Raw genomic sequence first — 27,527 nt, forward strand, 5'->3', positions numbered from 1 at the left:
TGAATAAATTTAAAGGCATACACTAGAAAACATTTATCTGCTAAACTAACACGAAGTTATTTATTTGGTAAATGCTTTAGTAATGTGTATTTCCTGAAAAAGAAGGTACTTATTCTAAAATCATAAAATGTTAGAAAGTAAAAAGTGCTTCTATTTGACATTCTAAATGTCTGTTCACTTGGGGGAAATGGCTTCAGGAAAATAAATCCTTGTTGAATAAATTCAAATTCATTAAAAACAGTTTGGGTAATATTTTAAAAATATTATCTCATAAATTCAGTAGTGTGCAGAAAACAAATTATGAAAACTCAAAGGCAGAATTTCTGTTCTTGATCCACATAACTATACAGTCCTAAAGCTTGGAAGTCCTAACATGTTTTGTAGTCCTGTTTTCAAAGACTTTCAAAACACAGAGGTATTAAAATATAGCAAAGAAAAATAATAAATATATTCATATGTTGCAATATACAGGAAGTATTAAAAAAGATAATATGAGACCATTATACAATGTTTCTAAAGTTAGAATCCAACATTTCAGGAAAATTTCATTAAAATATTTTATACTTATGAAATGCACGATGTTAAGCTTATTGTAAGTGAAATCAAATAACAAATAATAATGAATATTCACACCCATTGGATCATAAGTTATATGAAGGTGGGAACACAATACTGTAGAAGAACAGACATAATACTATATGCCTACTGGGGTTAAAAAGATAGCTTTAGAATGATTAACTTAAAAGAAAATGTACTGCACATTCAAGGCAGATGTTCTTAACTCCATGGTAATATTTGCTATAAAACACTTTGCTTTCATTTACTTATATGACACAATAAAAATGTGTGTGATTAGAGGAAAGTTGACCTGTACAAAACTAGGTCAAAGTAGTTATCTTAAACTGTATCTACTCACAGCAGGACCATGTAAAATATAACTTCAAGTAAATTAAGCTACTTCAGACTATCTATAGTTCTATGCAGAGAGAAATCCTTTTCTGACCTCATCAGTTAGCAAAGAAAATTTCTGACTACATTAATAGATTTCCTTTGAAGACAGCGCTGAGGTTTAAGCTGGTCCACTGTTGAAGAGCAGATTTGCAATCCACCCTTCTCATTTTTCACGGTTCTTTGGATGAAGTACATGCTAATTACCTATTATATCTCAGGACCAACAACAACAAATTGATATAAAATATACTGACAAAAATTCATTTATAGCTGTTTGAATAACCTTACTAAGAAGTGAGTGACAAACCAGAATGTACTTGTCTCTAATGAGACAGTAATAGTGAGAAAGTTGAGTTTCTGTTCAAATCTTCGACAGTGACTGTTCCGCACAGATAATAATAATGTTTCCACGCATGTGAGAGGCGTGGAAGACTTGAATTTGCAGGGTCTTGAATCCTACCTAACACCTACTACCACTTAATTACATAAACCAATCACAACTCTTAGCCTCAGTAAGTTGGGATTGATGACATTTCAGAGTTATTAAATGAAGTGATATCCAATAACGGATTATCATGTAGTATAAACTCAAATTTTTGTTTTTCCCTCATATTAGTACAGCACAAAAATTTTAATCCAAATCAACATGAATGATTTTTTTCTTTTCACTTATTTCATTATTACACAAACTAATAATGTCCAAAAGATAAGTATATTCAGTGTACTAGCACTAATGTATTAAATATTCAATATAAAAATCTCTTCAAGTTCTTTGCTTTCAAAGTTTGGATAAAACCATAACACCTCTTAATAAGGTCCTTTGTGAAGAACATATTTAAAATATGAAAATGCATGTAACCACACATATGCTGTATACTTAAAATTGGAAAATATATGTTCACCAAAATACATGCATATATATATATGTAATTTAAAACAACTTAAAATTTGTTTTTTTCTAAACTTTGAAATAACCTTATAAAATAAAAGCTAGTAAGATGCACTTTTGTTAGATATTTCATGAATATAAGATATATTGAAAAAAATAATTTAATAAAAGTAAACTTTATTATTCAAGGTAATTAAATTTGGGCTGGAGAAATAGCTTACATAGGTATTTCCTTGCTTTGTCATGTGTGTGATCTAGGTTCCTTTTGTTGAGGGAAGCTTCAGTGTTGTGGCCTCTTTCATTCTCTTTCTACCTCTATCCTCAAATAAAAAATAAAAAAGAACAACAATGTAATTAAACTAAAGGTTTCTCTTATATAAGCAAAACGTTAAATTCTAGAATATTTTAAAAGATTATTTTTGTATTTAAAATACTACATATATTAATTTTAATAAAGGCATTATTAGGGCAAGTACTGTTGTGCCTGCCTTCAAGGATATATTACTAATTAAAGTAATATATAACTAATTAACACATTATGAATAGATAAGTAGTGTGCTAAAATCACTTAAGAAAACGTGAACCATTTTTTATACAAGTAGGCTAAGCACTGACCCTGTAACTTACTGATATTTGCTCAAACAGCTTTTCTTAAAAGTAAATTCTACACCAGCTTTAATATAATTATAAGTTTAACCTATGTGATTTTGTTCTACTTTCTAAGTGGTATATATTTTTGTAAAACACAATTAAGTGTTGTGAAACCAAACAATGGCAATTATTCCGATGTGCTGTCAAAATATTTGAGTAAAAAAATAAATGCATAGTATTATATGTACCTAAAAATTATTTAGTACCACTTCTGTAGATGTGAGCATTATATGTTGCTTTTATAATTCTTATTGGCACATTATTTCTCTATGTTACTTCTCCAATAGCTATAAGTTGTTATATCAAGAGAAGACCTAGGATAGTAATTGAGCTATTTTAGGTTTTTAGATTTCTTAGAAAAGGATTTCTCAAAATTTGAGTAACCAACAAATATTAATTAAATATAAAATTTCAACTTATTATGAATCCTTTTACTGAAGATAATGCAGTTCTAAGATTGTGTACATTTTTAAAGAAACTTAGCCTGCATACATATATGCACATATATAAAGTAAATGATCATTAATGTTTTCATAGTTTGACATTATGCACATTAGAAGCACAGATTTTTAAAAATAATACATTGATGTAGATAAATTTTAATTAAGTAACTAGATACTCTTTCAGTATTGGGAAAAATTTATACTTGATTTAATGGGTAGAGATATTCTAAACTTGTCTTTGCATCTTATTTGTAGGAAGGCTGTATTGAGCAACTTAGTTTAATGTTTTTATTTTCAAAATAACAGCTACGTAATTGTTTATCACTGTTACTTGAGGTCTTAGTTTTCTCAAACTATAACTGCTAACAAAATTCTTGGTGTTTTTCTAAAGAATCAAAAAAAGTGTAGAAGTTCTTGAAGATGATATGAAATCTTAAATGTATTGTATAATCTTATAATAATTTTGTAAAATACTATATATTTGTAAATTTAACTATCACAAAAAATCTTGCTTCTATAATTATCTTACAAATAATATAAACCAAAAAAAAATTAACCTCCAGCTAAAACTTCTTGTTATTGAAACTGAAGGAAAAATAAATCAAGCTCTGAAACATTAGTCTTAGAAGTTGAACCTGCACACTTACAAAACTTCAAAGGTTATAGAAAAAAAGGGGAAGATGTAAAAACAGGTAAATTTTTCATTTACAATTCTTAGAGATATTTAATATTTAATGTGGTAGGTAATTTAGTTTTTTCTGAGTCCAGATATTGCTGATATATATATACACACATATATATATTAGCACAATAAAATTTGAGCCTATAGGCTGCACAATTTAAAGTTTGTTTCATGCATACATATTTGTAAAACAGACAAAGCGAGAAAATAACATAAAAACTCTATGTAGAAAATAGAATTTTATAACTACACTTTACAGAATATTCCAAGAGAAGTCATTGGTCATTTTATTATCTTGAAAATATTACTTATTTAAACAACTAAAAAACGTTAAAGTTTGATATAATCTTCAACATTGGAAAGGACAAATATTGAAAAATATGTAGAACAAAAATTCCATTTCAATGCCATTGATAGCACAAAACTGCTTAAAGTATTCTGTGAGGTATTGAACATTGCAGATACTTATACACAATATTTGACATTGTAGCTAGACCAGTTGTTCAAGGCCACTAAAATACTGAAAGATGATTGAGATGATTAACAGTGGGGAGGAAAAAAACCTATAAAATCCCTTCTAAATCAAATTTGGAATGGCAATATCACTCAAAATAACATCACAACTAATAAGAATTTGCACTAATTCACAACACAAGACAAGACATTTGCCTCTGACTTTTTATCTTTTCTATTATATAAACCCCATGGTGACATAGTAAATGTTTTGGACCCAAATGGCAGTGTCTTTTTTTTTTTTTTCATTTTGTAGAATTTATCCCTTAAACATTTAGTATATGCAGTATTTATTGATTGAACTTCATAGCTCATGATAAATGAGATGCCTTTCTGGCTTTATACTAAGCATTAGGTATGTCTTATTCACACGGCGATATTTAAAAATCCATGTTTTAACTTAACATAGTGCTATATCTCTAGGCAATAAAAATAGATTAAATTCAATTTTAGGTGATGGCTGGCATTAGGATTTGCTCCTGTTCACTATAAGTCTACAGTAAATCTATGGTTCTGTTTGCTAACACATACTTTTTTCTCCCTAGTGTTAAGTGACTGTAAGACTATATTTGTTTTAATGACTCACAAGATTTCGGATAGTGAAAAAACTCAGGAAAATAGAAAGTGGTTCTGACACATTGGCGGTTGTATAGGTGTTTTATAATGGCAAAGTTAAAGTGTGCTCAATTTGGAATTTTCTAGTGATGCTCGGAGAGCTGATCTACTGAGCGAGAACATTATGTAAAAACACTTTTGTTACATACCATGCAACCATGAAAAGAACTATTCCAAATTCACAAGTAGAATGAATTTGCCACTGCCAAAGGAAAAACTATGCTCAAGAAAATAACTTTTCTTTGTAAGGGATGGCACAGTTGACATTAAATGTCATTAAATGCTAACAGACCCACTAGAGGTATGGCTTCTCGATGGAGGGTAGAGTCATACAGACACAAAGACCAACACACAAAGAATTTTTTAACTCTCTGAACCACCCAACATGAGATAGAAAATCAAACAAAATGGAAAATAAACACTTCCTTAGTACTGTTAATTAGTTAAGTATGCACTACTGTTTTATGCAACAATTTTGTCCCAAACAATGACAGAACATATATTTAGAATCTGAGGTTGCTACTTAGCAGAATTGAAAGAGTGTTCAGTTTATATGTAAATTGCATTTGAATTCATTTTTATGTAGTAGAATAGATCATTTTCCAGTAAGTAGATGAAAAGATCCATAACAGTTTAGAAATTTAGTCAGGAGATTTCCAGGAAGAATAGTGTTGGGATAGATTCTTAAGTCTTTCCAGTTTACACATTTATCAAAAGGGATGGATTTTCTTTGATCTAAAGAAATTCTTTGCACATGTGCAGTATACATCATACTATATACATACAGGACTTCCTTATGTGCATGAATATATACATACACATCCATATACTTTTAAACTGTATACAAAGCTTTAACTCAAAGAAAATGAATTAGTGAAACAATAATCATTGCAAGACAATTCAAGTGCTGAAGTCAGTGACACTGATGAATTAAAGAGCTAGTTTACATCTCACACTGTCCAGTGTTAATTATATAATTTTTTTGTTTCCCCCAGTTTGTCTTTCATTGCAATGCTGATTGTCATAGAAAAATCTTTGTGCTTTTGCATAATGCCCATTCTGGATGTAACATATATTCACATACAACTCTGGACATTTTAATTAAGCATGCTGGAACACAGGCAGGACCATACAACCATGCACAAATTATTCTGAGTATGTTTCCAAACTGACTGCAACACCAACATGCACAACTATCATATTTGGTCCTGTACAGCAAGGAATGTACAGCTGAAGCAATCACGGCTAGCTTTCTTTGCAAGAGATTCTTTAGAGAACACCCAGCAGAGAAACATATCAGAATGAATAAGACAACAAAATCCTCCAAAACAAAAAAGAAAATTCCTCCCGCATGTTAAAGTCAGGAAATCCAGTCATCTTCCACACAGCACATTTTCTTCATTCCACATACAGCAGGTTTTCTTACAAAATTCTGAAATGAACATCGTATAAGGGAAACATCAGTGTCTCAGAGCTTTTCCTAACCACTGGAAAAGCTCATCTTGATAAAGCATTTTCCAGCGCACATTAGCTTCAACTGTTTCCACAGCTCTTGAGAAAGAGGCAGCAGCGACTCCATCATATGTCTTCATGAAGTTCTTCAGCTGGGAAATCAAAGCATTAAATGGTAAATATGCATGTACTGAAAGACACATAAGTTGTCTTACAATGAACTCATGGTCAACAGCTACGCAGGAGAATCTATTGAAAACAAAATGCCACAGTCTTTACAGAAGGCATGCCTGATATGTGGAGCAATCTAGGTAATGAAATGCAATGTAACAGATTGTTCTAAGTGTGTTGTAATTGCTTGTGCAATTGAAGGGGGGATGCACACATTACAGCTTAAATAGCTTAAACTTCTTGTTTCATAAATATATATTAAAACATATATCTATCTCTTAATATTAGGTTAAGGGGATAACAAAGGTTAGTTCTAATTACAATGCTCATTCACTGTACAAAATAACCTTTAAATTCCCTCTAAAATGAAACAGAGGTGTGGAATACACTATAACACTTTACAGTAAGTTCACCTTTTTGGTTTGTAGAGAGAAATTTATGGTTCATATCTCCAAATAAGCAGTAATGAGGGGCTGACATTATCTCTTATGGCACAGAAAAATATTACTGAAAAGCAGTAATGCTATGAAAATTGTATGACTAGTGATATTACAAACACCTGTGTGACTAGATTTAAGGAATGGAAGAGGACTTGATCTGTTAGCTGGAACATTTTGAGCATTTAATTAAAATAAGTTATAGTTTTTAAATGGTTTGTTCCAATTTTCCTGCATGTAATATTTTTTCTCTAAAAAAATTCACATATTCCTCAAAATGTTCAGGGATCTTATTCCAGGATTTAATAAATACTGGAAGTTTTTTTTTCTCCCCATGTGATATGTCTTAAGAAACTGGCAACTAACCAACAATTGCATTGCTAATAGACAAATGTGAAAAATAAACTTGCAACATAGAAACATTATCTGGTGTAATTAGTGTGGGGTGTGATTCATCAAATTGTGAATGCTACATGGAGACAATGCTAGGAGGAAAATGTAGTATAGCAAGATTGACTGCAGGACAAAGAGAAAGAGGAGAACATGTAAAAAAAAACAAAAAACATTCAGTTGAGGTGAGGACATGGCTCACCCAGTAGGGCACATATTCCTATGTGTGAGGACATGAGTTGGAGATCCGGCACCATGAAGGAATGTCAAGCAGGTGCTGTCTTTTCTCCCTTCCTTTCTTCCCCCCCCCTCCCTTGGTCTAAAAAAGGAAAAAGAAATATAATTGTGACTCAGGATGTCATCCAGCAGCCATTTGCACTAAAAATGGCTCTGGGTTTATACTTAAGTGCTACAATAAACAAACAGTAAAAACTAAAGACTAATGAAATGCTGTCAATTAGTTATTTCTGAATTTAGTATCTAAAAATATGTTCCAGGGCAGCATGTTTATGACATTGTTAGTTTGATTATACAGTGCTGATAGGCTCTCTGAAAGTTTAGGCTCTATTTTTTTTTTTTTTTTTGCAAAACCCTGTAACTAAAGGTTAATCACATCTTAGAGCTGTATTCTTTACATGATTTCAAAATTATTGTTTTTATAAAAGCATGTATAATTTCCACATATAACAAAAATTTATCAGTGTTAGCTTTACAACTGGTTAGATATTTTATCAAAGTTACAAAAAAATTAGGCAAGAGGAAGACAGGAAGGATACTGTAATCTACTGAGGATCTCTAATGTTCCACACCATGGTGTGTGCGTGTGTGTGTGCACATGTGTGTATAATACATATTCATACATATAATAAGAGATTAATGGAAGCATTTGAATCATGCTTTAAAGTTAAGGGGATTAATCTAACAATGTATTTTTTGTTTTTATGTTCAAACTCTGAAATCAACAGATAACAATTTCTTATCTGTTTTGAATTTAGTGGTTTAACTTATTTCAAAAACATGTACATTGCAGTGTACTTCTATACTATAGTGATATACAGACCTGCATATCACAACTGTATACTACAGAGACATAATTTACACAACAAATGTCAAGTCAGGTTATATCTTCTCTTTTCAAGATAGACTCTACATTATTACATACTTTCCTGGGCTGTCACTGAATATAGCAATAATGACAAACAACCCTTTGGAAACACTCTGTGGGCCTCTGGATGAGACAGCAAGGCAATGTAACCATAAAGGAAACTTGATAAGTCATTCTCAAAGGTAAACTGTGAGTTTAGATATCAATATGTTGATATCAAAATACCAACCAAGATAGCAGGTCAGACTATCTTGTGAGAAAACTCTCGACAGAACATGAATCTAGTAGGTCTCAGAGGCTTCATTTCTTAAATCACTATTGAAGTATACCGAATACTTCCCACATGAGCTCAGAGAGCCAAAGGTGACTCATGAATCTTAGTAGTAGTTCATTCATCAGAAGACATCTGTCCCACTTTCCATAGTTGGCATAAATTGATCTCATGTTCTGTGTTCCTCCACTGCTACTCTGGCAAATATGTGGTCTTAGAAGTCTTAGAACTGCTTCGAAAGTGTGACTAGACTGAAATGCAAGGACCCAGATTCAATCCCCCAGACTCCACATGTAGGGAGGAAGCTTAATGAGCAGTGAAGCAGAGCTACAAGTGTCTTTCTTTTGCTGTGCCTCTTTCCCCTCTCAATTTCTCTGTCTTATCACATAGACATTAGATAAATGTAAAAATTACATATTTGAAAATAACTCACTTGAAACTATAGCTTTTTCATTTCTCTATTTGTATTTCTTTATTTCATGAATGGTAACATGTACAGTCAACTGGGTGCACCACAACCCAGCCCCATTTTAACATTTCTTTTGTAGGCTTTCTATTACTTGTATAGTGTGTGTGTGTGTGTGTGTGTGTGTGTGTGTGTCCATCCATGAGTGACACCTACATGTGTGCTACCATCTATTTTTATATGGAAATAATTCACGTTTAGATAATCTTGTAAAATGGCATGTTACATGATACCAGAGTTGTTTAATCTCCCTTTTCTCTTCAACCCAATACACCTATGAATGGCTGTTAATTTTTCTAATATTTTAACATCTAAAAAAAATTCTTATTTTAGGTTACCCTAGACCCCAAGCATCACAAAATAAATTATCTTTAGGGTAGATCGTAAAATCTAAAATTCTCTTAGTAAGTGTGTAAATGAATAGATGTGGCTAATGCCCTATAATGAGGCTTATATTTCCAACATTAGAAGTGTAAATGGAATGTCTGTGATACACAGGATCTATATTTCCTCACAGCAGTGCTGTTTCTTGGGTTCAAGAGACAGGAAACCAATACTGCAGAGGATTCCTTAATGGGAAATAGTACAGAAAAATTGCAAGGGTCTTTAAGGTTCCATGAAGTTGTAATTCTGTTGGCCTAAAATTAAGGATACGGCAAACTGGTCATGGGGGGGGGCGGTTGTTGTTGTTGTTGAATTGCCAATGCCATGTAGTTAAAAGAACACAGTTTCAGATACTAGAATACAGTTTTAGGTGAGGGACTCAGGAACAATGCAGGCTCCTTTATTGAATGCTTCTAAGGCCGATGGGAATAATGAAAAACTCAAAAGAGCCTTCAGAATTAATAAAGATGCTGATCCCGTTTTGATCTCTACATGCTTGAAATGAAGATATGCCATATCCAAAGGAAGCACTTTGGGGTTTGTGCTTACGTAGTTCCCTTTGTTATGAAAGAATGAGACTGGAATTTCTTCATCTCCTTTATATTTATGGAAGGAGGTTATCAGCAATGCAAATCCAACCTCCATCCCACCCACAAGAGTGGTCCCCAGTCCTACAGACAGTGATTTGATGAGGAAAGTATGGAAAAGCCTCAGGCAGCAGTTGTTAAACTACAAAGTGAGAGCAAGCAGCTCTGGGGAAGGGATTCAACTCTTAACACCACAGAGAGCTTGTAGTGTGAAGTGGACTGCTCTGCAGAGAATGGGATAAAAGCTACCCTTTAGTTTCTTCTTTGAAATAGCACTTTTTATTATAGAGGTATCCTGGTACATTTCAAATGCCAATTAAATCAGAGGAAAAAAAGTCAAATATGTTAGTGAAATACATAAAGATAAATGGGTAGCATGTGTTAACATCAGTTAAATGTTGATTGAAGGCGTCCATGCCTGGGGGATTACAGAAACAAGGAAAATATGAAACACAGGCATAATTAGAGGACAGAAGTAGGAAATGGAAAAAGGGAGAGGAGAATAAAGGGTATAGGGGGAGAAGGCAGGAAGGCAGAAAGAAAGGGAGCAAAAAGGGATGGAGGCAAGCAAGGAAGAAAGAAGGAAGATGATCCCTGTGTTTATTTCAATGGCTGCACAGGTTGTGACTAATTGAGTCTTTCATTCCCAGATTGTTGAAGGTAAAATGATGGAATTACAAGTATTTCATTTAAATACAGACAAAATTGGAAGCCCTCATTAATTTAGTTGCTCTTTCTTTCTGTTTCCTATGGATAAGAAAGAAACCCTGCTCATATAGCTTCCTTTGTTAAAAATATAGTAAAACATGTGCTGGGACTTTCAAAAGCAAATCCTTCAGGGTTGGAAACACATGTAGCAGGGATAAAAAACTGAATTTCAAATCATTACAATCAAAGGCTTAACTTTAGTGCATGGTGTGAAAGAATCTAAGTCAGTGCATGGGGGCGGGGGTGATCATACAAAATTGAACAATACTGAAAGATATTAGGGGTGGTGCCAGGGTTGTTAACTTCTAGGGGAATGCTGCTCAGTATGATATACTCTGGGTCACAGCATCATGTATTCTGTGAGTGAGAACTTAGGGTACCATGATTCTCAGTGACAAATCTCAGCTAGTGAATAAGAGTACAGCAAAAGAGAATTTTACTCACTTAAAAAATCTTCCTTTCCTCTCATTGCTTGCAAAGGTATTTCTATCATATTCAATATAAACTAGATCTTTAATAAAGGTTTGAATGCAGTAATATCCAAACAGAGGGTATTTAAATATGCTCTAAAAATATTTGATTCAGAGGGTCCGAGTGGTGGCAACACCTGGTTGAGCACAAATGTTACAATGCACAAGGATGTAGGTTCAAGCCCCCACTCCTCACCTGCAGGGGAGAAACTTTGTGAGTAGTGAAGCAGGGCTGCAAATCTTTTGGTCTCCCTCGGTCTCTCTCTCTTTCTCTCTCCCTCTCTCCGCTGCCCCTCTCAATTTCTGGCTATCTCTACCTGATAAATACATACAGATATTTTTAAAAAAAAGAAAAAATAATTTAAAAAAAGAAATGAAGGAAACTTAGTCTCTGATATATATAGAAAATAAATGTTTGATTCAGGGAGGATGGCTATGGAACATCAGTTATCACACACATTAGTAGACCATGCTCTACTTACCTAGTCTTCCCTGATATACATCCCTGTCTGTTAAAGATGTGAATTAAAAAAAAAAAAAAAAACTACCTGGTTGAAATTTCTACAGAAAAAGGTAAATGTTAGATATGTCACAAACTAACACTAGTCTCAAACTAAACACTAGTCTCTAAAGCTTTTTTTCTACTAATGAAATGTATTTATGGTTGTGCAAGCAGTAAATCAAGTAAGCCATAAATCTCAGTACTTACTCCCAGAGATTCTCCTTTCCATTCACGTGAATGATATCTATTTATTAGACTAGATATCAAGATGAATTGTTATTACATCCAGTTATCCAGTCTAGGCAGAGAGGTACACAACAGTGACAATTGAGAGCTCATCTCAACACCAATCTTGATTCTCTACCCAAATAGTGAGTTATTGTGACAGGATGGTTTTGTTGTAAGTAGTAATTTCTTCTCTCCTTTCCCTCCCCTCTTCTTTTCTATTGCTACCAGGATTATTACTTGGGCTCACTCATTGTTGGCACAAGAAATTTACCACTGCCCCATGGTAATGTGTGCTCTACTTGGTGTGCCAAAGCCTGTCTTCCTGAAACAAACATTTCTAGGATATATTTGAATTACCCTTGCTTGAAAATTACAACATTCAAACATTTATCGAAGATCTATTTTACATTAAATATGTTCAGAGTTAACTTTGCAAATAGTGAGTTGAGTCAGTTTTTATATGTGTGTGTATGCATGTGGGTGGTAGCTGTGAATCTGTTATAAAGAAATTGTTGAATTAAATATATGATTTCATTTGTTTGTAGAAGAAAAATACATTAGACACATCTTAAAATAATTACCTCTTTGAGTTCACCTTCAGTATTAAGAAATTCTGTGACTCCACTGATAAGTTTGGAATTCATAAACAATGCCTCTCCATACCTTTAAAAATAAAACAAAAATTATAGGCAGCGACGTACAAAATACAATTATAAATAACTGTAGAGTCCTTCTAAAGAGTTCTGTTTGATCAATGTCATCTTGTTGTCCTTAATATCTCTGAGTGGCCTGGAAGGACGACAGTAAGTAGACAGAACATCAGATTTGCACATGCCTCAAGTTCAATCCCCAGTATCATATACGGCAGAGTGATGCTCTGGTTCTCTCTTTCACTCTAGTGTTGCCAAATCAATATGTAAAATATTAAATAGAAGGGATATGGCCATTCAAGGCCATTTATGTATGGAATGAAGGAGAATAAAGAGCTATATTTCTGGGACAGGACTTATATTTACTATACATTAAGTTTATTCATGGGCACTGGAGATACCAGAGCTGAGTGCTACACTGCTGTCTCTGTCTTATATGAATAAATACAGATCTAAGTTGGAGTACAAATCTAAGTTGTTTACAGAAGTAGGATTTAAAAATTAGGAATGACTATTATATTCTCAAAGGAAGGCCAGAGAAAGTTTTTATTTTTATTTTTTAATTATACTTTAAAGTAACCTAGCACACTGTCTGATAAAATTGTTCTAATGAACAAAAAGGAGGGCTGGGATTGCATCGCCATCAGTGACACCTAAGTTCCAACCCCTACATCCCACAGGAAGTGCTATGGTTGTAATTTTTCCTTCCCCCTCTATCTCTCTCTCAAAATTAAAAAGTAGCAGCAGCCCAGTGAATATATGCATGTGTATGGCCTTAGTTCCATACATTCACACTGATTTTAAAAGAAAAGGATTGGAAGGCAAATGTGGGAATTATCAGTATGATACACACAGTCTGGGCTGGTCTGTCATAATTTCCCTGGCATCCTTCATTTTAATACCTTAAAAACTGAGTCAAGGGAGTCCAGCGGTAGCGCAGCGGGTTAAGCGCATGTGGCGCAAAGAGCAAGGAATGGCTTAAGGATCCTGGTTCGAGCCCCCAGCTCCCCACCTGCAGGGGAGTCGCTTCACAGGCAGTGAAGCAGGTCTGCAGGTGTCTATCTTTCTCTGCCCCGCTCTGTCTTCCCTTCCTCTTTCCATTTTTCTCTGTCCTATCTAATAATGACGACATCAACAATAATAACTAAAACAACAATGAAAAACAACAAGGGCAATAAAAGGGAAAATAAATATAAAAAATTTTTAAAAACGAGTCAAATATCACAAAAAATCTCCTCCAAATACCAATACTTTTTTTTTCAAGTGGGTGTGAAAATAAAATATTGATTTATTAATTTGTATTGCATACTCCTTCTATCACAGGCATAATTACTTGATTCTTGAACCTCTTGTGAGGCGCAATTTGTGTCAGAAAGTCAGAGGAATTCTCATTTCATTGATTTGTCCCTACTGTGCCAACGATACCTATTTCAAGTCATGATATCTTACATGTAATAAAAGCTGGTAAAAAAAAAAAAAGATTCTGAGATTTTGGATGTAAAAGATTCAGTCAACACTATTTTTTACTGATGCCTTTATTTCTGGGACCTTACGGAATTTAGTTTCTGGGGCCTTCAGTTGTCTCATTTGTAAAGTGAGACTGCTAAACTAGATGACAGTTTACACAGAGAAATCTGCTGCAATTCTAACACCAAACTGTTCTATGGGAAAAGCAAAGTATGCCAAGTAAAACAAATATGCATCCAATAATAATACAAATGATGTCAGTCATCAAGTTTTTGATTTCTGAAGTGGCTTACTACTCAGGAGAAATTAATTCCTTGTTTAAGAATGTTTTACCTGTCTACGGCCATACCACCATGAATATGCCTGATCTGCTCTGATCTCGGAAGAATTTTTTACCTATAAATTGTTTTATACTGGTTTGTGAATAGTAAGGCAAATCTTTTCCTCGAAGTCACTGTACTATCTAGTAGTGAAGCATATAAACAAACATTTTCCATTTTATTGTGGCCAAGTGTAACGGTAATAGAATATGTCTTTTGCTGTGGGGTCTTGGGAAAGCCTTCCAGAAAACACTGGCTTCTAGATTAATTGAAATAGTTCTGAACATCATACATCATAGAAAAAAGAAATTTTAGGCAGAGGACCAACATGAACAAAGTCAAGGCACAACAGGCTGTATGAAGATACCTACAAGCATCTGACATTGATTGTATTAGATAGACAGAGATAGAGAGAGATGAATAGTGCTATGATGAATAAATGGTGTGTAAATCATAAGGTAGGGAGAGCAGACTAAATAAGTAAGGCCTTAGTCAGAGGAAGAAGAAGAAGGAGGGGAGGAGGAGGAAGAGGTAGAGAAAGAGGGGAAGGAGGAAAAGGGAGAAGAGGAGGAATGGTGAAAATAAGAAGAAGCAGATGAAGGCACAGAAGGAAAACAATGGACCTAGTTTTTCAAGTGTACCCCAATAGTGGATCTTACCAGGTAAATTTTAACTATCTAGCATAGTGTAACTGTCTAGCATAGTGTAAAACTATGGTGGAATGTGTGACTTAGAGATACAGTTTGGGAGTTACTGAAAAAAATGTATATATATATATATATACACAATGGAATACTTCTCGGCTATTAAAAATGGTGAATTCACCTTCTTCACCTCACCTTGCATGGAGCTTGAAGGAATCATGTTAAGTGAGATAAGTCAGAAAGAGAAGGATGAGTATGGGATGATCTCACTCATAGAAGTTGAAAAATAAGAACAGAAGGGAAAACACAAAGCAGAACTTGGACTGGAGTATCAATTTTAAAGCTTTTATATGAGGACAACCTGTAAAGGTACATTTTTAAAAAATTTTTTTTATATTTATTTTATTTATTTATTCCCTTTTGTTGCCCTTGTTGTTTTATTGTTGTAGTTATTATTGTTGTTGTTGTTGTTGGATAGGACAGAGAGAAATGGAGAGAGGGAGGGGAAGACAGAGAGGAGGAGAGAAAGATAGACACCTACAGACCTGCTTCACCACCTGTGAAGCGACTCCCTTGCAGGTGGGGAGCCGGGGTTCGAACCGGGATCCTTATGCCGGTCCTTGTGCTTTGCGCCACCTGCGCTTAGCCCGCTGCACTACAGCCCGACTCCCAAGGTACATATTTTTAAAAGTTAATTTATACCACTGTTTATAAGAGAACAGTTAAACTACTTGTTGTCTGAGAAGATTTATATTTGAGAAATGCAGCATTTACATAATCTACAATCCATTTAATTTAAAAATACAATATAGATTTTCAGTGTTATAAATTTTAATTATAGCATTTTAATTATACATTTAAATATAATAAAAGTTTTCGTAAAACTGAGGTTGAAACAAAGTATCTTGGAAATAGAGTCTATTGCCTTTGATTAGCTTGACAGATATTCCAGGAAAGTAGAACCCTTAAAACTTTTGCATTTTACACATTTTCATCTAAAGCTACAGTTTATCCAACTTGAATAAGTGCATAAAGTTAAGAATTATTAAAATAATTCTGAGTGTCACAGTAGAAACAATAGTTATAAAGTTAGACATTTTAATCTAAGTCTATTATCTGCACCTCAGTTCAACAGCAAAAAATTGGGCCTTTCTCATGCCATCTTTAATCTCCTCACTCAAGTACTTATGAACGGTTGAACTCTTATTTTTACCTTGTATTTAATATCTTCCATTTATCTCTGAAAAACTTCCAGGCGAGGTCTCGGCCATGTGGATTTCGAGCTACATGGATTATGACATCAATTGCATCTTGATCCAGTACCACCTCAGAATTCAGAGACAGATTCAGAAGCCTTTGTGAGTAGAATTATAGGGGAAATTTTAATCTGATATTGTAAATATATTTAAGGAACAGCCATTACATAATTTAACTTATCTCATTCTCCAAAAGAACAGTTTACAACTTTAGCAGTACAAATTTATTGATACAAAAGGGTAATTATACAGTTCTTAAATTAATTCATTAATTAAACTCTGATAATATCATCTGAGTGAGAAATCAAAATTCCTGTTTAATGATGTAAACTTGCTTTTAAAATTCTTTACAGTAAACACTTCTCTTTAAGATAATTTTTCTCACATGTAAGCAAGTATGAAAATGTATACAAAATAGATAATTAGAAACAGAGGTATATATTTCAAGTCAACTACCTTTATTTATATTAATATATTAGTTTCCCATAGCTTTAGGAAGATTTATTTTAAGGTAACTAAAATATTCCAGGAGTATAAAAGCAGTTTCAGAAGAGTTTGATTAATAGCAAATACTTTCATTATACAAATACATTTAGAAAGTTAACTGACGAACCTATTTAATAAATTCCTGTCATCACTGCAAGTTAAAGCTTCCAATAATATTTTCTTCTCAGAAACTGCTGTGGTGGAGTGGAATTTCATCCATATGAATTCCCAGACATCTTCATCTAGTAGTGAAACTCCTGTACAGTAGACGATGTCTCTAACATTAAGTGGTATTCTAACAAAACAACCCATGATAGTTTCTGTTAATTAAAACTTCATAGTATTGAAAATAAAGACAGATGCTATTTCACTACATCCATTTTCCAGAGAGAATTCTGTTAATTAGATATCATTATTGAAAGAACAATACTATATATAGCAGTGACATTCCCAAACATTGGAAGTTGAATGAATAATGTATTTGTGTGAAAGGCAATTCTGATTACCATTTTTGAAACTATATTTAAACAAGAATTAGAACATAGATGTTTGAAAAATGATAAAAGTAGCTGTGCAGTGTCACACATGGTTGAGTGAACAGATACCATCTGCAAGGGTTCAAGTTCCTGGATGCCCCACACACACGAAGAATGAAAGAAAGAAAAAGAGAGAGAGAGAGAGAGAAAGGAAGGAAGGAAAAAGAGGAACAAAGAGTGAAAGGAAGGGAGGAAGAAAGACTGAAAGGAAGGAAAGAAGGGAAGGAAGGAGGGAGGGAGAGAAAAAGAAATATAGAGAAAGGAAAAGAAAAGAAAAAACAAAGGAAGAAAACGAGGGGAAAAGGCGTCTAGGAGAAATGAATTTCTCATGCACATACTCCACATTTTAAAATCTAAGTTCTCTGAAAAAAACATTCTGGTACTTTATAAAAGTTAAAACTGCATTCATTTTGTGTGTAATACTTAGTAACCATTTGTTAAAATGTATCCATTGGCATTTGAATGTGATCCTAAAAAAGTGCTTTATCAAATTCAAAGTCACTGATGATCAGGGAAATGCAAATAAAAACAATGAAATACCACTTAATACCTGTGAGAATTTCATACATTAGAAAAGACAAACACCAACTGTTGGAGAAGCTATGGAGGAAAAGGAACTCTCCTACATTGCTGGTGGGGATATAAATTGCTTCAAATTTTGTGGAAAACAGTCTAGAGACTCATAAGAACACTAGAAATGTAGCTATTCTATGTCTCAGCAATTCCTCTCCTGGGGATGTATCTAAAAAAAAGCAAAGAGACCTACACACATCTATCTAGGTTTATAGTAACACAATTTGTAATAGGCTAACCTTGGAAGCAGCACAGATGCCCAATGACAGATAAGTGGCTAAGGAAATTATTGTATATGTACATACAATGGGATACTTACTATGCAGCTGTTAAAATGGAAAGAATCATCTTCTTTGTCATATCTTGGGCAGAACTCGAAGGTATCATGTTAAGTGAGATAAGCCAGAAAGAGAAAGATGAATACCAAATGATCTCACTCATAGGTGGAACTTGAGAAACAAAGACAGTAAGAGAAAACACAAGATGGTATTTGGACTGGGTGTGAGGTATTGCAACAAAGCAAAGGGCTCTGGGTAAGGAGAGAAAGAGATGAGATAAAGTGGCTGTAGGGTATTGATGTATGGTAGTGGAAAAGAAGGTTGGGGGAGAATATATCTTGCAGATATTGATTAAGGGGTGAATCGTTGTTATAATTAAAGGAGTGTCTGGAAAACAGGAGGCAGTATGTGAATGACAACCAGAGTTGTCTTCATCTTATCTGTTAAGCATCAAATAGGTCTATAATCAGCATATTAGGAATTATCAATATGAGGATATCAGGTGGATAATGTTGTTAACAGTATATAAAATGCATGGTTTGGGAGCCAGGTAGTGGCACACCTGGTTAAGTGCTCTGGCACAAGGTCCCAGGTTCAAGTCCCTGGTCCCCACCTGCAGGGGGGGAAAGCTTCATAACTGATGAAGCAGAGCTGCAGGTGTCTCTCTCTGTCTCTCACCCTCTCTACCTCCCCCTCCTCAATCAATTTCTCTCTGTCTCTATCCAATAATAAACAAATAAAATATTTTCTTTAAAATGCATGGTTTTCAGGCATGACTAAAACTATATTATTCTTTCCTTCCCTAGGAAGAAAGTTACTTTAACTTTGCTGACTCAAGCCTTTTCACTTTGTGATAACAGAAGATAAGCATTGTTTCTTTGATTGATTAGTTTTGTTTTAGAGAAACAAAATGAATACAGACATCAGAAGACACTTTCAAAGAACTTCACATATTTTTCTTGTGTTTCCTGTTGAAGACAGTTAACAACAAGTCTTCACAACTGTGATGAAATCGCCCAGTTCTGTTTATGATATGCATGCCACACTATCCCTAAGGAAACTATTGCTGCCGCATTTGTCAAATTCTAGTAGATACAATGTAAGGTTATAAAGGTGGCCCCACTTTACTAACCACAACAAGAAAATTAAGAAATCTACTTTTTCTTGAAGTCAAAATCTACAAAACACTACAGGCCACAGAAAACAACACTATATTATCATGATTTTAATTAAGAGATCAATATGAGAATTTTCACAGAATAACAAAATCACTACTGAAAATCATTGGCTCATCAATCAATACTTATTTTTTCAATGCTAACAGAAAACAGACCTAATAGAAACAGTTTAATTTCTAGCAGAAATCTATTGAACTATTAAAAACTGATTGCAAGGTAGAGCCTATAACACCTGTTTCTAATATCAGCCGTTTTACAAAGAAAAGAACCATAGAAATTTATTTAGGATAGGAAAAACAAAAAGCAGTATTAAAATTATGCTCCCTGGAAAAATGTGAGTAGTATATCTAACAATCCCTGACAACAGTCCATTTTTTTATTTGTTTGCTTGTTTTTTAATAGCTGCTTCTGAATGACACTGAACTGTATAAGACACACATTTGGTGAATAAAAGGCCTGGTTATTCCAGAGCCCTAGGGACTAACTAAAGGTACAGCATATGTGGGAAATAATATGTCTCTTTAATACTAAGTCCCATTGGAATATGTGTTATTTAATCTATATAATATGATTCCTGATTTTATATATATATATATACGTGAGTGTGTGTTACCATATATACATATATGTATATTCATTTATAGTACTCTAATCAGAGTGACAAATTTTTAAGCTATTAACAAAATCAGGATGTTCTATTCATGAAAATCATGTTTTAAATTATCTTGATGGCTAAAGACAATGAGCACAGTATATATCAATTTCTATTAGTAGTAATGACCGTTACTGATTTATGATATTTTGGTTAATAAGACATTGTCTGACAGAAAGTGAAAATACAGGGTCAGGCAGTTGTGCAGCAGGATAAGCGCACGTGGCTTAAAGTGCAAGGCCTGGCTTAAGGATCCTGGTTCAAGCCCCTGGCTCTCCACCTGCAGAGGAATAGCTTCACAGATGGTGAAGTAGGTCTACAGGTGTCTCTCTTTTTCGCCCCCTCTCTATTTTCCCCTCCTCTCTCCATTTCTCTCTGTCCAAAAATTTAAAAAAGTGAAAATAAAAATCCATGAGGTAGTTTACCTATGTGCTATGAGTGCAATCCAGGTTCAAGTTCTTGGCCCTTTGTAATTTGGGGGGAAGTTTTAGTGCTATAGTGTGCTACCCTTTCTGTCTGTCTGTCTGTCTGTCTGTGTCTCTACCTTGTTTTCTTTTGTTTGTTTGTTTGTTTTTATGTATGTATATGTGTCTGCGTGCGCCATTGCAATTATCATTGGTGCTCGGTGCCTGCACAAGTTTTCTATTGATCCCAGGGGATCTTAGTCCTTGTTTTATTTTCCTTTTTTTTTTTTTTGTCCTCCTGAAAGATGACAATAACAGGTGGTGGGGGGCGGGGGTAAAGAGAAGAGAAGGAAAGACACCAACAGCACTGCTCCACCACTCATGAGACTTCCCCCTGCAGATGAGAGCAGTTGGATAGAACTCAGGTCTGCGTATATGGTAATGTGTACACTCTACCAATGCACCAATCAAAGCCTATTTCTTCTATTCTATCTGAATAGGAGCTAGAATTCATTTTGTGTATAGAATAGAACAGAAACTCCAACAAATCACACACACACACACACACACACACACACACACGCACAGACACACACTGATAGTGAAAAACAACAAAAGAAATTTAAATTCAAAAATAACATGTTGGGGGTTGGCAGTAGCAGGGCAGGTTAAGTGCACATGGTGCAAAGTGCATGGATGAGGTAAAGATCCTGGTTTGAGCCCCAGCTCTCCACCTGCAGGGGGGTTGCTTTGCAAGGGGTGAAGCAGGTCTGCAGGTGTTTATCCTTCTCTCCCCCTCTGTCTTCCCTTCCTCTCTCAATTTCTCTCTGCCCTATCCAACAACAACGACAGCAATAACAACAATAAACAAAGGCACAAAAGGAAAAAAAATAGCCTCCAGGAGCAGTGGATTTGTAGTGCAGGCACCGAGCCCTAGAGATAACCCTGGAGATAAATAATAATAGTAATAATAATAATAATGTTCTTAAAACTCTAAATCTAACCAACAGACTGTGCATAATACCAGTGCAGCCAACTTTTAATTTTCCTAGTACTAAACTGGCCACAGAAGTCACTGACTTCTAACTCCTTTTTGTTATTTTTAACTCATAGCTTAATCAGTCATCTTTAAGAAATGTTCCATTATGACAAGACTGGATTTCCAACAATGAGTATCCATCCTTCCCATCAGTTCTGAAGTGATACTTGTTAAAATGTAGCCTCTGGGTGACTAAAAGGATTAGTGGTGTGTTTGAGCTGCTGGCACACTGGTCAGGCAAAGAGATAGAAGAAATTCTGAACAAAGAACAAGATGAAATTTTGAAAGACAACTCAGAAATAAAGTACTGGATGAAATGACAGACCATCCTGGAGTCTAATAAAAGTTGTCATGGCCAAGGGAGGCCTTTGAAAGCAATGCTGCCCGGAAGAGGGACAGATTCTGCATCTGAAGCAGCAGCTGTAAACTCAGAGAATGAATGACTGCATAATTTAGATGTGCTCTTAAGAAGCTGGAGGCCAAGTTTTGGACTTGTCAGCATTTGTTCCTCTGTGCATCGCATATGTATCAAATTTGATTATTATGATAATCACATACATATGTTTACATATATAATATGCAATCTCTTGATGGTCCACTGAAACATGAGCCTTGGGCCCAGATACAAATCTGCAAACTCTCAGGAGATTAAAAAAAAAAATAACAAAGGCTCCGGAGTCAGGCAATAGCACAGCAGGTTAAGTGTGTGTGGCGCAAAGCTCGAGGACCGGTGTAAGGATCCCGGTTCAAGCCCCTGGCTCCCTATTTGCAGGGGAGTCGCTTCACAGGTGGTGAAGCAGGTCTGCAGGTGTCTATCTTTCTCTCCCCCTCTTTGTCCCCTCCTCTCTCCATTTCTCTCTGTCCTATCCAACAACATCAATAACAATAATAACTACAACAATAAAACAACAAGGGCAACAAAAGGGAATAAATAAATAAATATTAAAAACAAAAAACAAAAAAAAGGCTCTATTTGCAGATGAGAACAGGTATGCTTTGTTTAATGTTCATAAGACCTTTTAGAAAAGTAAGGAAAGAGATGATTAACCCACTACCACTCTGGTTTTTCTAGTATCTCTTCCCACTCCCATCAGCTCCTCATTTTCCTTACCCAACCACCAGATAAAGAATCCATGTATAGTTCACAAGATCATTTGTACTCCTCCTCCCTGAAATGAAATAAGACTGGTGAGTACTGAATTTGCCAAGGGCCCTCAGTTCCCAATGTATTCCACTGTTAATGAACACCCCCCCCCCTTGTTGCTAAATTTGTAAAGATGTTCTAATAACATTTTGGCAAAATGATTGCTCTGGGGACAGTTTAAGATCTCTTTGTATAAAACAAAGTCATTAGGAACAAATGAAAAAGCTCATTTGTTTGTAAAGCATGATCTGAAAAACCCACAGAACCCATAGTTATGAACGGTATAAATGAGTCCTGTGAGAATCTTGATGTTAGGATTACAGGGAGAGAGGGCCCCTTTTCGTGAACATGGAAATTGTTTATGAAAATGTGAGCATCCCCACGGTCAATTCTCTTTAAATGCTGCCTCAGTAGTAAATCTTTTAATGGAATTTCATCATCTGGGAAGGAAAGCTGTGCTAGTTTTTCTCTCAATAGAGTATATATCATATACTTGAATACTTGGCTACCCTCCCCTAGCTGTCTTTATACATGATAAATGGAGCAACGCTTAGCCAAAGGAAGTGACTTTATTTGTTTTTAGGGTACAAACACTGCAAAAATTATTGCTTAATTAGTATAACCTATATTATATATTTTTTATCCCATCCTCAGTTTGAATAGGATCATGAGAGTTCATTGGGATGACAGACATTCGGAAAGCAGAAAAGTACAGCATATCTCCTTGAGATGGTTTTGTATTTTATGACATATTTTACCTGTTTGATTTTGCTCAGAAACAAATGCCTAAAAACTAAATGCTTTGGGGGGTAATTAAAGCATGCATCTTTTAGAAAGAAAAGAAATACTGCATTAAAAATGACGGTGCAATGGGACCAAGATTTAAAATCATAGTAAGTTGATACTTCAGCTAGTAAATGAAAAAAGTATCAAGCTTATTGGCAACTTGGAGAAAGTATTAAAAATATTTCCAAAGATTTGTTGATGAAAGTTTCCTCTGCTGCATTATTTCTTAAGATTAAAAAAAAAAAAAAGCATGGATTGCTCAACAATTTGTTTGGCTTTGTATGTTAACTCTCTTTTCAGCCACCAGGTTCCAGATGCTAACATGATGCTGACCAGACTTCCCTGGACAGACAACCCCACTTATATTTCCCGAAGCTCCACTTCCCCAGAGCCCCAACCTACTAGGGAAAGAGAGAGGCAGACTGGGAGTATGGATCGACCAGTCAAAGCCCATGTTCAGCGGGGAAGCAATTACAGAAGCCAGACCTTCCACCTTCTGTATCCCACAATGACCTTGGGTCCATACTCCCAGAGGGATAAAGAATAGGAAAGCTATCAGGGGAGGGGATGGGATATGGAGATCTGGTGGTGGGAATTGTGTGGAGTTGTACTCCTCTTATCCTGCGGTTTTGTTAATGTTTCCTTTTTTAAATAAATTAAAAAAAAACATGGATTCATCTAAAACAAGATACTGGTTTAAGCTAAAAATGGCAACTCAGTATAATATCATAAAAATAATATTTAGTGTGGTCCGGGAGGTGGCACAGTGGTAAAGCTTTGGACTCTCAAGCATGAGGTCCCAAGTTCGATCCCCGGCAGCACAATGCCAGAGTGATGTCTGGTTCTCTCTCTACTCTTATCTTTCTCATAAATAAATAAAATCTTTAAAATAATAATAATAATAATATTTAGTGACATAGCAACATAGTTTGTTTAAAATATTACTTATGTCAGAATATAATACCTATATAATAACAGTGTTAATTAAAAAAATTCAATTTATATTAGAAAAAACTGAAAGAATAAACAAAAAACATTAGTAGTATTTGCCTCTGGCTTAGGAATTATGGATACATCTTTCTTTTCTTAAAACTATATACTGTGAATTAAATAATTTAAGAATTTTTATAATTACTTTGGAAATAAGTAAATGTCCATTTCCATCTGTGAACATAAAGTTATATTATTAGAGTAAAATATAGTCCAATATAAATATAGGAAAACATTACTGAATAATACATAACAATAAATCTGATGGTACTGTTAAAATGTTTCCCAAAGGAAAAATTATCCTTGCTTAAATAAAGAAAAGTGACTATATCAAAACATAACATATAAAAGTTACTTCTGATAAATGTCTAATTCTAAATAGAGTCTCAACAGACCTAGTCTGACCTCCAGGTCTGAGGAAGTCAAGGTCATTTCATTAGAGTTCATTTTTCATTCTAATTGGACAGGGCTAAAACACATGAGTTCTGAGGTCCCTTTCTGTTATATTAGTACAAGATTCTTTTCATTAGCTATTGTATTAACACTGAAATATGGATTTAATTATTTTCAATGATAATTTTTTTCTCAAATCACTAGTCTCTCAAAAAGCCTCACTTTCTTTTACTGACACTTCTTATGCCATAGGGTCAGCTATTTAATTAACTTTAATTTGCAGTTAATTACTTAATTTCAAAGGTAGTTCACTATTCTGACTAAAAAACATAATAGATAGCTTTGATCGAGGCTTCCTCATCAACACTCTGAATTTTAATCTGCCTTATAAATATCTGTGCTTTTACTACTTTTAATATACACAGTTTGTGATTTTAACTATCAGACTGAAAAATAACCTGCATTTACAAAGGGTGACCCTATTCACAGTGTCATCCACCATTCTCTCCTTCTGGTCACATTCTATTTTTTAAATGAGTTCAAGAATCAGGGAGCTTTGGGGTCCTGATACATGATAATGAACCTAACTTGGGAGGGAGGGAGTGTTTTCCAGACATCTGTCTTGGTGAGATGACAAACTGTACCCATGTGTCAACAACTATACTGTAAACCATTAACTTCACAATTAAAAAAAAAGTAAACAACTATTGGTCTGCTTCTAAATTCTGCTTCTAAGACTTCTTCTGTTGCATTGCTTGTGGTGTGGTCTATTTACATAATCATTGTTCTGCCATCACTGGTTTAATCCCCACTGGTTCCCATGTTTTCCTTCTCCCTACCCCCTATCCTACTTACTTCCTCTTCCTGACACTTCCACCTCTGGAGATATATAAGGACAAGATTGTGATTAGAGATAGCTAGATCATACTGCATTCCCGCTCAATAAAGATTGAACTGCGACCCAACCATGAGTTAGTTCCTGGCCATCTCTCTCCCACTCACGAAGCTAGACCGGCAATTGGTGCCCCGAACTGGGACCAGCAAACAACAACAACAACAAAAATGTTGTGCAGATCCCATGTGTACCTTTCTGCAACCTAAACTGGAAAATGGGAATAATATGGGCTATTCATATGATTAGATGAGATCATGTTTATTCAGTGCTTAACATAGTGTCTAGCAGGAATTAAGAACTCAGTATGATTTTTATCTAAAAAGTATTTGTAGCAAAGTGTATGGTAACCAAACAATTGTATCCATGTACAGTAATAACAGTCTTCCTGCCGGGATAGCCTGAGGGTGCTTCTTCCCAAGCAAGTGCTCTCTGGGTTGGAGCCAATGTAGGCTGCTGCGTGGGAGAGGAATCAGGAACTCGTGCCGTGCCGCACTAACGTCGCAGGAGATACAGTCTGGAGCTCTCGGAGCCTGAAAGCAATTCCAAGTGATTTTATTCAGAAAAGCAGCTTGTATATATACTAGCCAAGTAGGGTGGAAACAGGGTGTGATGTAGAGAGGGTGGAGCGAAAAAAGAGATTGGTGAAAAATCAGGGTGTGACAAGGTGAGGGGGCGGAGCAGGCAAGAATTCTACCACTGAACCACCAATGCCCTGGAGGGAGGGTGGTGCTTAGTTAACAGTGGTTTATGTAAATAGACCACAGCTTTGAGTGGGATCAAACCAATGCCATGCAGGCATGCCGGTGCTTAGTTAAGCAGGATTAGAGATAGAAGCTTTAAGCCAGGGGAGCTGGCATACTACCCAACATCTTCCTTCTTTTAATATTACTGTTAATACTACTAGTGGAGTTGATAAAGTAGTAGCACATATTCCACTTTTTTTTTATAATTGTTTTTTTAAAATTTATTTTCCTATGTGTTGCCCTTGTTTTTTATTGTTATTATGGTTATTATTGTTGTTATTATTGATGTTGTTGTAGCTGGATAGGACAGAGAGAAATGGAGAGAGGAGGGGAAGACAGAGAGGGGGAGAGAAACATACACACCTACAGACCTGCTTCACTGCCTGTGAAGTAACTCCCCTGCAGGTGGGGAGCCTGGGGATCGAACCGGGAACCCTATGCTGGTCCTTGCATTTTGTGCCACCTGCACTTAACCCGCTACACTACTGCCTGACTCCCATATATCCCACTCTTTTCCCAGAGTATAAGACTACAAAATCTATACACATATAATATATATATACATATATATATAAACTACACAACTTTAATAAAATGAATAATTGTTTTTAAATGTTTGGCAATACATCTCCAGTTGATGGTATTACAATAGAATGCACTTTTATCATTCCACTTAACTTTACTGATATACTTGTCAGTCAGATATGCCACTGAATCACTATAAAGTCCCTGACAACCAGAGATCATATTGCTACTCAGTATCTCTAAAGGACCCCTAAGAAAATGAGAACAGTATGCTGTGAAGTGTGTGGTAAGTGGACAGTGAAAAGGTCACTATAAAGCTGTGCTATGAGCCAAGCACCTCACAAGAAGTACCTGAGTTTCTAGGAGATTCTCTTATTTTTGCCCAGACAACATTGCCCCCCCACCATTGAACCTTAAATATAACACAGTCACAACATAAAAGGAATGCTAAAATCTCAGAACGAAGGGAAGCAGTCTAGAACAGATTGCAGAGACATTTAAAAAAAAAAAAAAGAGTTGGAGAAATCTGATAGAGAACAGACCAAATATGTAATTACTGTTGGGCCAGTAAAACAGCTCATCTGGACAGTGTGTCAGTTTTGTTTTGCTATGCATGCAACCTGGTTTCAAGCCTGGCTCCTACTTTGATGGGA

General features: G+C 35.0%; 1 protein-coding gene across 1 annotated transcript in view; it reads right to left on the reverse strand.

Annotated features, from left to right (window-relative positions):
• Positions 1-1,350: 1,350 nt before the first annotated feature.
• TRHDE (thyrotropin releasing hormone degrading enzyme) overlaps positions 1,351-27,527 on the reverse strand; it is a 161,563-nt gene continuing 135,386 nt past the window's right edge. The window contains exons 10-13 of the mRNA XM_060194935.1: positions 16,866-17,033; positions 16,210-16,350; positions 12,497-12,578; positions 1,351-6,348 (exon numbers count right to left, since the gene is read on the reverse strand). Of these exons, the coding sequence (XP_060050918.1) occupies positions 6,205-6,348; positions 12,497-12,578; positions 16,210-16,350; positions 16,866-17,033 (535 nt within the window). The 3' untranslated portion in view covers positions 1,351-6,204. The remainder of the gene's footprint in view (positions 6,349-12,496; positions 12,579-16,209; positions 16,351-16,865; positions 17,034-27,527) is intronic.

The sequence above is a fragment of the Erinaceus europaeus genome, chromosome 7 (genome assembly GCF_950295315.1).
Source record: "Erinaceus europaeus chromosome 7, mEriEur2.1, whole genome shotgun sequence".
In the NCBI taxonomy this organism is placed as follows: domain Eukaryota; kingdom Metazoa; phylum Chordata; class Mammalia; order Eulipotyphla; family Erinaceidae; genus Erinaceus; species Erinaceus europaeus.